Genomic DNA, 12,374 nt, shown 5'->3' on the forward strand with positions numbered 1-12,374 from the left:
ACAGGAGAAGGAAAGATACTGTGGCCTGCTACTGAGTCAGGAGGCCAGGGACTAACGGAGAGAATACCTCAGGAAGGGCAGGAGGAAAGACAGAAAGAGTTGACAGAGCACCTGAAATCCTGTGGTCAGGAGGAAGATTGTGTGGTCTGAGAAGATGTAAAAAGGAGACACTGTGCTTTCCTATCACTCCCAGAGGCTGAGCCATAAGCCCACGCTAAGCCCAGGCCAAGAAACTGGGCCTCTGAGAGTCATGGCTCTCAGATTTGGAAATTACTTGCACAATCAGTACTGCTTTAACCTCCTGCCTTCACCCCTAATACATAGAGACACCATTAACAATCAGTGCCCAAGAACACAGATAATGTATTCACTCTTGTGCCGAACAATCTATACCCACTACACAAAGGAAATGTGCCCTAAAACATATGCCCTAAAATACAATCATCACAAGCAATGCAATGCATGTATGCCTATACACACACATGTCCTTCAGACACTACATTCTACCTACATATGACTAAGACACATATATCACACAAAATAATCTAATATCTTAGATACTAAGCATAATATACATATGCCCAAAGTTAAACAGCACACATGCCAAAAGGTATAACCATCCCAATACTACACACATTTCACACACTCATGCATATTATATATTCTACATTGTTACAAATATGTAATATTTTACATTCTACATATGATATTCTATATTTTACATATTGTAAATATGAAGAAAAATAGAGGCCACATTTTTATCAGAAACACATCAAGATATTATCCAACATTCTCACATAGATACTCATCACATACCAACTGAGACCACATAAACACAATAAATGTGAAATCAGAGGTGTTATTTGTGAAACATATGCATGCCAAGACACAGCTACCACACTCACCAAGACACAACTGGCACGTTTTCTATGTTCTCTCTCTCTCCCCCTCTCTCTCCCCCCCCTCTCTCTCTCACACACACACACACACACACACACACACACACACACACACACGAATCACATATATCCACATAAACAAACCTACACAGCATCCTTATGAAAAAGTAGTCTTCTCGTAGTGAATGTCAACTATAATTGGGAAAAAAAGAAGAAAAAGAAAACCAGTCTCCAGTAGGGCCACATAGATGAACATGGTACAGAAACCTAAGCAGTTCATGTGAGCTGCCCCCTCTCCTGTTACCATCACCCGCCTCTAAAAAGAAAAAAAAAAAAAAGAAAAAAAGACTATGTAACCACTTTGGAATCCAAAAAGAAAGCTCACAGCCAACACGGCTTCACTGACATGGATGCTTGGGAGCAACAACAGTGAAAATCATACATCAAGACAGGAATGAACATGAGCTGTGGCATTTATAGCCTTATCATGTCAAAACTCTGCGTTTTCTAGTTGGAAGACAGAAATAAGGCCAGGTCATCATACCAGAGAGACTCGCGTGACCATTCTCCAGGATGGCCTATCCAAGCTGCTCAGAAGTTCTTCTGTATTGTCACATTCCTGGAAACAGAAAACTAAGATCTATTTAGATAACTAAACAGACAAACAGCGCAATGGATTGGATGCTGTAATCTCTAAGACATTCAATAGGATCCTTGTCCTCCCACGTTTGGCAGGAAATGAGGACACTGAGGAGGTTATCCTGCTCACCTGTCATCCAATGAGAATATACGGAGGACCCGTGAACGAATCTCCTTGGTCTTGGCCCCATAGACAATGGGATTGACCACAGGTGGTAGGAGCAGGTAGATATTAGCCATAATCACATGGAGCAGGGAGGTAGGGCCACCCAGCCTGTGCACCACTGAGAGCCCAATGAGGGGCACATAGAAGACCAGCACAGCACAGAGATGGGAGATGCAGGTGTTCAAGGCCTTGAGTGCTGCCCCCCAAGAGGATAGGTCCACCACAGCCCTCAGGATGAGCATGTAGGAGAGGCCAATAAAGAGGGAATCCACACCCATGACTGAGAGGATGATAAAGAGTCCGTACACTACATTGACGGTGGTGTCAGTACAGGACAGCTTCATAATATCTTGGTGTAAACAGTAGGAGTGTGTCACAGTATGCGTTTGGCAGTATGACAACCGCTTCAGGATGAAGGGCAGTGGGAAGAAGAATACAAATCCCCTAGTCAGGGCAGCTAGTCCGATCTTGGCGACAGTAGGCATCGTGAGCACAGAAGCATGCCGCAGTGGGTGGCAGATGGCCACAAAGCGGTCAAAAGCCATGGCCAGCAGGACAGCTGACTCCATGGCTGACAGGGCATGAATAAGAAACATCTGGGCCAGACAAACATTGAACTCAATCTCCTGGATGCCTGTCAGGAAGAGGCTGGTCATCTTGGGCATGGTGACAGAGGAAAGGACTAGGTCAGTGGTGGAAAGCATGGCCAGGAAGAGGTACATGGGTTCGTGCAGTTGCCTTTCCACGCGGATGATGAGGACAATAGCCAGGTTTCCCAGGGTGGCTAAGCCATACATAAAACACAGTGGGAAAGCAAGCCAAAAATGTATGTTAGGCCCCAGGCCAGGAATGCCCGCCAGCAGGAAGTATGCTGGGTGAACCAGAGTTCCATTTGGAGTAGCCATGACAGGAAACAAGAGCTGAGGCTTTTGAAAACCAAGTCCAGAGTCTATGAAAGGAAAAAGGAAGAAATGTCATTCAGCCATGGCTCAGAGGAGAGAAAGGACTTATAAGGAAAGGGCAGTGGAGTAGTGATGGCAGCAAAGAGTACTTCTGAGCTCTCTCTGCTCTAATTCCCCTTAAACACAATCCCTGGAGGTCTCATTAATCTCAGTGTGTGACAACCACTCAGCAAACATATGCAATAGCTCCTCATTTCCAGAGCTGATGTTGCTGACCTGGGGCACTGCTCTTGGCCACTTTCCCAACAGGGTTGACGGGCTTACACAGAACCTTCCAGACTGAACCCAGCTCTTCTAGTGCATGTGGGGTTAGGGCTGGTTTGGACTCAGAGTTTGAGGCTCAGTCTGTGGTTGCCTTTAAGACCACTTTGATCTGATTTAGGGTGGGAAGAAGGGTTTCAGTTTGGGACTGGATTTCAAGGACAAATTTGTGTTTAGGCCTAAGTAGCATTTCTCAGACTTTCCTGATAGATTCATCTGAAGCCAGTTATTGAAAACACTCTCCCTCCAGGTCCTACTCCAGGATCAGAGAATCGGAATTTCCATGGCAGGCTCAGAAATATGGTTTTTAAAAAAAGTAAGTCCCTCTTCCCAGGTGATATTTTTTAATCAGAGAAATTGGGAAAAGCTGTTCTGATTATCTGGGAGGTAGGGAGATGAGGGTAAAGAAAGATTATCATTGCCAGCCCCCAGCAAAGAATAGAACAGAATCTTTCATTAGGATCTCTCAAGGCTCACATGACATTCAGTTCCAGCTTGCGGTTGGCTGGGGGGTGACATGGAACCCAGAAGCATCTGAGACATGGAAAGAAAATCAGTCCGTGTTACTGGTGGTGCTATCTGGTGTCCACACATTCCCCCTTTCTCCACCACTCTCCTTGGCGATCACATAACACCCCAGGCTCAACTTTTTTTTTCTGCACAGATCACTCTGTTCTAAGCCTCTGTCCTGAGATCCAGATCCATCTAACCTGCTGCCTCTTCATACTTCTACTTGTATAGCCTATGGGCCTCATACTCATCTTGCCCCAAAGAGGACCCCTTCCGAACGGTACCACTCAGTCACCCAAGTCATCCGGTCCCATCTAAGTCCCATCTTGATTTCTGCTCTTTCACCTCCATGTGTGGTTTTGTTTTTCCAATTAATCTTTTATGGCCTTTCCTCTTATTTAACACACCCTCCCACCCCCCTAACCTCATTATATCATCCATTATGCTCTGATTATGATAAGAGCCTTCTAAGTCACCTCCCTGACTCCAAACCCAGTCTGTGTTAATCCACCTTCCACATCACTACCATCTACACAGCAAACTGGGTATGTCAGGCTCCCAATCGGCAAGTTACAGGTGACTCCCAAAGCCTTCAAGATAGAGTTGGAACCCCCTGGTCTGCATTCAAGGCCTTCACAGTATGGCTCCAACTTAACTTTCCAGCTGAACTTCTCAGTTTCCTTCTTCATTGCAAATCACCACCATCGCATGTATTTTTCCCTGGATAAATTAATTCCCCTTGCCTTATTTCTTTTTTTTTTTAGGTTTTTTTTTATTATTAGTTTCAGGTGTACAAAACCTTGTACTAATTAGACATTTACACCCCTCACAAAGTGATAACCCCTCCTCCCCCAATCTACTATCCCTCTGACATCATATACAGCTGTTACAATTCCATTGACTCTATTCTCTATGCTGTACTCCATATCCCGTGACCATATATATTTATATATATATTAAATTATAGTTGACATTTAATATTATATATAAAATCCTAAAATTTATATGGAACCATAAAAGATCCCGAATAGCAACAGCAATCTTGAGAAATAAGAACAAAATGGGAGGTATCACCCGTGCCTTTTTTTTTTTTTTTTTTTTATTAATTAATTTATTTATTAGTTTCAGGTGTACAAAACAAGGTAATACTTAGACGTTCATCATTTATATCCCTCATACTGTGAACCCCCCTCCCCCCATCCACTATCCCTCCGACCTCACACTGAACCATCACATTATATATATAAAATTATAGTTGGCATTCATTAATGTTTAGCTTCTGATGTACAATGCCATTACCCGTGCCTTTTTTCTTCAATGAAGAGCAGGAGGCTGGAACTAAGGAATCCAAAGTTCGGAACAGGTCTCACAGTGGTTTGACAGAATTCCTCTCTGGGTAGGTCACTGAACAAAGTCTGGGATTCAGGCCTCTGTAATCTGGGAGCTGTGCACGCAGGCAGCCCTCCTCCAAGCAATCAGGCTGTCTGAGCAAAGGCCCGGCTTCCACCAACAATGTGCCCTCCCTACCCGGTCTCCCTTAGCCTCCTCTCCCTGGGCTGAGGCTGGTGCAGTCACAGACAATACCTCCGCCCAAGGCCACCGCCCATACATAGCTTCTCTGGGGCTTTAGGGAATGTGAGGGATGATGAAGAGTGAATTGCTCTGGGCTCCCTGGGAGCAACGTTCTGCTCAGACGCTCAAGGAAAGCTGAGCCCTGACTTCTACCCAAAGGGGCAGCGCTCTGTTACTCTCCTAAGGCCAGCTCAGAAGACTAGAAGGAAGGCAAGTGCCATGGGTTGGAGAGAAGAGGAAAGACCCGCGCTAGAAGAGAGGATCTACTGGAATGGAGCCGTGGGCACGCACCACAAAGCACACAGACACGGATACTCAGATACTCGTCCTCACTCTCATAATGCTCTACCCAAGGGATCCAGAGCTGTGCTCAGCCAGCCTCTCGCTTCTTGATGCTGCCCCCTTGTGGTAGTCTAGGGGAGTTGCAGTTGCTTGGCTGGGCAGTAGATCTGATGACTCCTCAAGGATCGACTTAACCGACCTTGAATCATTTCCTTCCACAGCACTGTGCTGTCCCTTAGCTCTCCCTCCCTCTCAATCCAACCCTTTCTTCTTTGGGCCACTAATTATAGCTTTTCTGCCCCCCACCATCCTCCAGAAATGAGACAGTGTATAGTGGTTTTTTAAATGTGGCAATCTGTGAGGAAAAAGACTTGTGTCCAAATCCGAGTCAAACTGCTTACTATTAATGGTATGACCATCCTTAGCTTTAGTTTGATGTGAAAAATAAAAGGAGATACTAGCAACTCTCCAGTGAATGTCTGTGTTCATTATTATTACTCAAAGCAACTAGAAGAGCCAATGAAGTAGGAAACCCAGTTGAGAGAGTGCTACAAAAGCCAGAGGAAGAAAATACGTTGGGAAGGAAGAGTGGATAGTAGCTCAGAAGGCTGCTGAGAGATCAAGTAGTAAATATATAGACTGAAAATAGAAGGTCACTAGTCACCTTGGGAAAAACTGTAAGGTGGACTGGTGGGAATAGAATCTTGAATGCAGAAGAATGAGGAGTGTGTTGGGAAGAAATAGAAAGGTGGAGGTACACAACTCTTTTAATAAATTTGTATTGAAGAGAAGGAGTGAAATTGGCAACAGAGTAAGAATTGATAGCTCTGAGGAACATTTTTTACATGTGTGTTTTAGAGCTAGAAGTGATTAAACATAAGTAAATGTCAACAAGATGGAGTTAGCTGAGAGGCTCTTTGTCCTTCTCACGTTACTGGTGGAGTTCTTCAAGGTTATGTCCCTGGTAGACCCCCTGTGCTTCCCCCTCTACATAGTAACCATGAGTAGAGTGGGAGCAATGTTTCCCATAGCTTCTATCACCCAAACAGTCCAGACCAATATCCTGAACTTCAGACACAGAAGTTTCTATAAGGCATCACCATTAGATGTTCCTAAGTCACCCCAAACTCAACACCTCCAACTAAGCTCATTATCTCTGATCCCCAGTCTATGCCCCAACCTATGTTTTCTGTTCCCTATCACAGAAATGACTCTGTTGCCCAAGCCAGAAACCTAGAAGCCAACATCTCTACCTTCTCCCTCCCTCTCTCTCACCTCCCTCTCCAACCACATCCAAGCAGTCATGAAGTTCTCTTTATTTTACCCCCTGGATATCTTGTGAATCAGATTATCGTTCTCCTCTCCTTTGCCTTTACTCCAGTCAAAGCCAAGATAATCTCTTTCCTAGATTATCGGAATAACTTGTTCACAGGTCAGCCTCACTGAAGATGTTTCCTACCAATTCAATGTCCACACTGTAGCCAGCATGATCTTCTGAACACAAATCAATCTGTAGTATCTTCCCATTGACTTTAGAATGAAAAGTTGAAGTTCATACTCCTCAACACAGCTCATAAGGCCTCTATGAGCCATCTCAGAATATTTTTCCACCCCCATCTCCAGCTATTCTCTCTTTTTGCATACTAAGTCCCTGACATACCAAAATTATCCCATGACTTCAATTTACCATGCTTTCTCTTACCTTTCAGCTTTCACACATTTTCCCCATAGTACCCTTTTTCCCCCAAAATAAGACCTCACTGGATCATCAGCTCTAATACGTCTTTGGGAATAAAAATTAATATAAGATCCAGTCTTATTTTACTACAAGACCGGATATAATATAATGTAATGTAATGTAATGTAATGTAATGTAATATAATACAATATAATAACAGGTCTTATATTAATTTTTGCTCCAAAAGATGCATTAGAGCTGATTGTCTGGCTAGGTCTTATTTTCAGGGAAACACGGTAAGAACACTCATCCTAAAGCTGTTCTGATTAATTCTTAGCCTTCAGGTGTCTGTTTAAACATCTTTGCTTAGGAAGATCTTTCCTGACTCCTAATTTTGGTGGAATCACTTTACTCTTTTACCTTTGTTTCACTTAAAGCATTTGACATTATGAAATGAATTATTTTTCATACTTTGTAGATGTTATCCCCCTATTTTTATAGGAGGATGACACTGATGTGTATATTTAAAAAGGGAGGTCTACAGAATCCTCTTTGATTCACTTTTAATGTAGAAATTATTGGTCTTCTTGTTGATGTTCACTCATAACTCACAATTCTATTACTTCATTTGAGACATGTTTAATGGGCAGGCCCATTAAATTTTCAGCAGCAACGTTGAGCACCAAGCTGGCACAATTTTTAAATGAATATTTTTCACAGGAAAGAGTACTGAGTAAGGTATTCTTTCTAAGTGGTATACTAAGGTATAGCATGGTATGACTTTTAGAATAGTTATCCCTATATTTTTGTTTCAATATTTTTATGAAAAAAGAAGGAAAAATCATTTCCTTCTTTTCTTATAATCAACATAAACAGTGTTAAAATCAATCAACATAAACAGTGTTAAAATGTCTAACCAATAATGGAAAACTCTCACCAAGAATATACTCAAATTCTTGGCTTAGGAGGTCCTGAATGATATGGACTGGTTGATAATATTTCCCCAGCTCCATCTCATGACACACACCAACTGTCCCTCAATATGGTCCTGCACTGCCATTCTTTCAGTTTCTTAAATGAAAGTCCTCTTTCCTTATACCAACCTTCAAGCATTTGTTCAGACTCTGGCTTTGTGCAGAATAGTCAACATCTTTTTGTTTTTCCCTCCTGAATATACTAACCATTCTAGATTCCATTTCCTTGCTTCTACAAGAAAATCTTTCCAGTAAGAAAATGTTCACTTGTTTCCAAGGGTATCCAAATTCCATTTGCAGATGGGTAATGCCATTGTTTTTTATTAGGAGAGACTGATAACTCCATGAAAAGAAAGCATAGTTTTAAGTGAAGATAGAAATGACTCCTTGTGTTGATAACTTGTAACAAGATGAGAAAAAGAAACATATGGTATCAGAGTTAGACAAAAGAAATTATATAATCACTATCTGTGGATTAGTGATTGTTTATGTAGAAAAAATGCAAAATAATTCATTGAGAAATAATTAGAATTGATAAGTATATAAAGGTTGCTGAATAAAAGGTCAATGTACAAAATTCCACTGTATGTCTTCATAAAATAGACATGACTTTTTAAAAATAGCATTTCAAATAGTATGGAAAAATCACATATCTATGATTAAATCTAACAAAGGATACAGAAGACCTTCTACATGGGAAACCAAAAAGTATCCTTAAGAGAACCTGAAAAAGACCTAAATAAATGGAAGAGAAAAAAACTATGTTCTTTTATTGGAAAACTCAATAATATGAAGGACTTAAATATCCACACGCAAATTTTTCTACAGATTTAATGCAATCTCAATAATATCCTTACATGTCATTTTGTAGAACTTGATACACTTAATTAAAAATTTATAAGAAAATAAAAATTGCTAAAAATAGCCACAACACTCTTGAAGAATATGACCAAAGTGGGTTGACTTGTTATATCAAATATCAAGATATTATAAAGCAATAGTAATTATGAAAGTAAGATATTGGTGCAGGGTATAAAATTGGGCCAAGGAATAGAAACATAAGTGCAGAGGCATGCCCATTCATATGTGGCCAATTGGTAAATGAGAAAGGTAGCACTATATAGTGATAAAGAAAGGATAATATTTTTAATAAATGGTACTGGAACAACCAAGTAGCCATATGGTAAAAATGAAATTTGAATCCTAACCCACCATTCAAAAGTACCAATTCTTTATAGAATGTAGATATAACTATATATTGCAACATAATAAAGGTTATATATGATTAACCCACAGCCAATATTATACTCAGGTGGTGAAAATCTGATAATTTTTCCTCTAACATTAGGAACAAGACAAGGATGCCTAATATCACCACTTCTATCCAATATAGTATTGGAAGTTCTAGCCACAGCAATTACACAAGAAAAAGAAAATAAAGGCATCCAAATTGGAAAGGAAGTAAAATTCATTATTTGCAGATGACATGACACTATATAAAGAAAACTCTAAAGACTCTAACAAAAAACTATTAAAACTAATAAATGAATTCAGTAAAGTTGTAGAATATAGAATCGATATGCAGAAATCTGATGTGTTTCCATACATCAATAACAAATGATCAGAAGGGGAAATTAAGAAAAGAATCCCATTTACAATAGCATCAAAAAGCATAAAATACCTATGAATAAATTTAAGAAGGTGAGAGACCTGTACTCTGAAAACTATGACATCGAAGAAAGAAATTTTAAAAGATACAAATAAGTTGAAAGACATATCTTGCTCATAGATTGGAAGGATTAATATTGTTAAAACGTCCTTAATACCTAAAGTAATATACAGATTCAATGCAATCCCTATCAAAATACCAATAGCATTCTTCTCAGAATTAGAACAACTATCCGAAAATTTGTGTAGAACCACAAAAGACCCTGAATAGCCAAAGAAATATTGAGAAAGAATAAAGTAGAAGGTATCGTGCTCCCTGACATCAAACTATACTATACTACAAAGCTCCAATAATCAAAACAGTATAGTATTGGCATGAAAATAGATATAGAGATCAATGGAATGGAAAGCCCCATAATAAATTCTCACTTATATGGTCAATTAATCTATGACAAAGGAGGGAAGGCTATATGATGGGGTAAAGACGATCTCTTCAATAAGTGGTGTTGGGAAAACTAGACAGATACATGAAAAAAAAATGAAATTGGACCACTTTCTTATACCATATACAAAAATAAACTCAAAATGGATTAAAGACTTAAATGTAAGACCTGAAACCATTAAACTCATAGAAGAAAATATAAGCAGTAAACACTTTGACATCGCTCTTAGCAATATCTTTTTCGATATGTCTCTTCAGACAAGGGCAACAAAAAGGAAAAATAAACAATTGGGACTACATAAAACCAAAAAGTTTTTGCACGGTGAAGGAAACCAACAGCAGAATGAAAAAACAACCTACTGAATGGGAGAAGATATTCTCAACTGATACATCCAATAAGGGATTAATATTCAATATATATAAGGAACTCATACAATTTAATACACATACGCACACACACACACAAACACACACACACACACACACACACACTCCAATTTAAAAATGGACAGAGGACCTAAATAGACATTTCTCTAAGGACAGACAGATGATAAACAGACATATGAAAAGATGCTGAACGACACTAATCACCAAGAAAATGCAAATTAAAACCACAATGAGTTATCACTCACACCTGTCAGAATGGCTGTCATCAATAAATCAACAAATAACAAGTGTTGGTGAGGATATGGAGAAAAGGGAACCCTTGTACAGTGTTGATGGGATTGTAAATTAGTGCAGCCACTACAGAAAATATGGAGATTCCTGAAAATATTAAAAATAGAGCCTCCATATGATATAGCAATTCTATGTCTAGGTACTTATCTGAAGAAAAAAAACACTAATTCTAAAAGATGTACGCACCCCTATATTCATTGCAGCATTACTACTAATAGCCAAGATTTGGAAGCAACCTAGATATCCATCAATAGATAAATAAATAAAGATGATGATGTGTGTGTGTGTATGTGTCTGTGTGTCTGTGTGTGTATATATATATATACATATATATATATATATATATATATATATATATATATATATACATATATATATAATGGAATATCACTCAACAATGAAAAATGAAATCTTGACATTTGTGACAACATAGATGGACCTAGAGGGTATTATGCTAAGTAAAATAAGTCAGACAGGGAAAGACAAATACCATATGATTTCATTTGTGTGTCGAATCTACAAAAAAATGAACAAAACAGAAACAGACCCATATATATAAAGAACAAGCTGATGGTTGCCAAAGGGGAGTGGGCGATGGGAAAAAAGAAAGCATCTATGTATAGCAGAGGAATGTGTTGGGATGTATAGCAGAAAATGTGTGAAATGGAAATTTTTAAAAGACACAGTATGTAAACTACAAAAAAAAAAAAGACAGGAAGAAGGAAGCATATGGAAACCATAATATTGATTGGGATTGAATTTAGTAGAAAACAAACCTTGAAGAGAATGAGTCCATTTTCTCTGTATGTTCAGCTCTCTGTAAAATTCACTGTTTTAGAAATCAGTGTCAGTGACTCACAGGCATAAAATTTCCTCTAGAGATTTTTCTTTTTACAGTAGTTAGATTAGATAAATAAATAATTTTAAATAAAAATAAGGTTCTGGCCTAAGATTGCATAAAATTTAGTGAGGCTGTGGCTTATACATCTTCAGAGTGAGAGAAAGGAAAACCAACTGGGGGCGGGGGGGTCTCTCAAAAAGTCAAATTGTATGACATGCAATGTGGTAGGTCCCTAATCTTCCACAAACTTGAACCCCAGGGTCTTGTATCAGCTCCCTACCTCTTCCTTATCCCTACTTCCTCAATGCCTACATTTCCTTCCCTGCCCCACAATCAGTTCTCAGTCTTACTTCTCCTTTGGTGCCATTCCTGTCGCAAAGCTCAGAGAGACACCATCTGACAGTTAGTCATTCACCTTGTTGTCCTGGTCTGTCTTAAATTCAGGCAGAGTGTTGAGGTCTGCCGTTAAAGCCATGGAATGTATGAAAGACAGAGCATCGCCTGGAAACACCTGTCTACCTCTCACAGCAAGCAAGGCGCCCTGAAAGAGGCTGGGAAGAAGAGTTTCTCTGCCTGGGGGGGGGTGAACTAATCAGTCTTCAAAAGTTCTCTGTCCAGCCTTCCCCTCATGAACACAAGCCTCCACCCCCAGCAACTCTAGAAAAAAGGTGCCCTTTTGCCAGGCCCCTTGAGAATCCATCATGGTTAAAGATAATTTTAAGTTACAAATGAAAAAGATCTCCCCATTAACTGTTTTAACTTCACAGAAGCTCCAAAGAAGTACAACCAACTTGATCTTGAG

The 12,374-nt window shown here is 39.7% G+C and overlaps 1 protein-coding gene across 1 annotated transcript; it reads right to left on the reverse strand.

Annotated features, from left to right (window-relative positions):
• Nucleotides 1–1,664: 1,664 nt before the first annotated feature.
• LOC308503857 (olfactory receptor 51D1) lies at nucleotides 1,665–2,663 on the reverse strand (the record flags this gene model as incomplete). The annotated part of the gene is made up of 1 exon (XM_081063528.1): nucleotides 1,665–2,663. The coding sequence occupies exon 1, from the start codon at nucleotides 2,607–2,609 to the stop codon at nucleotides 1,665–1,667; it is 945 nt and encodes a 314-aa protein (XP_080919654.1). The 5' UTR covers nucleotides 2,610–2,663.
• Nucleotides 2,664–12,374: the final 9,711 nt, after the last annotated feature.

This window comes from Rhinolophus hipposideros, assembly GCF_964194185.1.
Source record: "Rhinolophus hipposideros genome assembly, chromosome: 10".
Lineage (NCBI taxonomy): Eukaryota > Metazoa > Chordata > Mammalia > Chiroptera > Rhinolophidae > Rhinolophus > Rhinolophus hipposideros.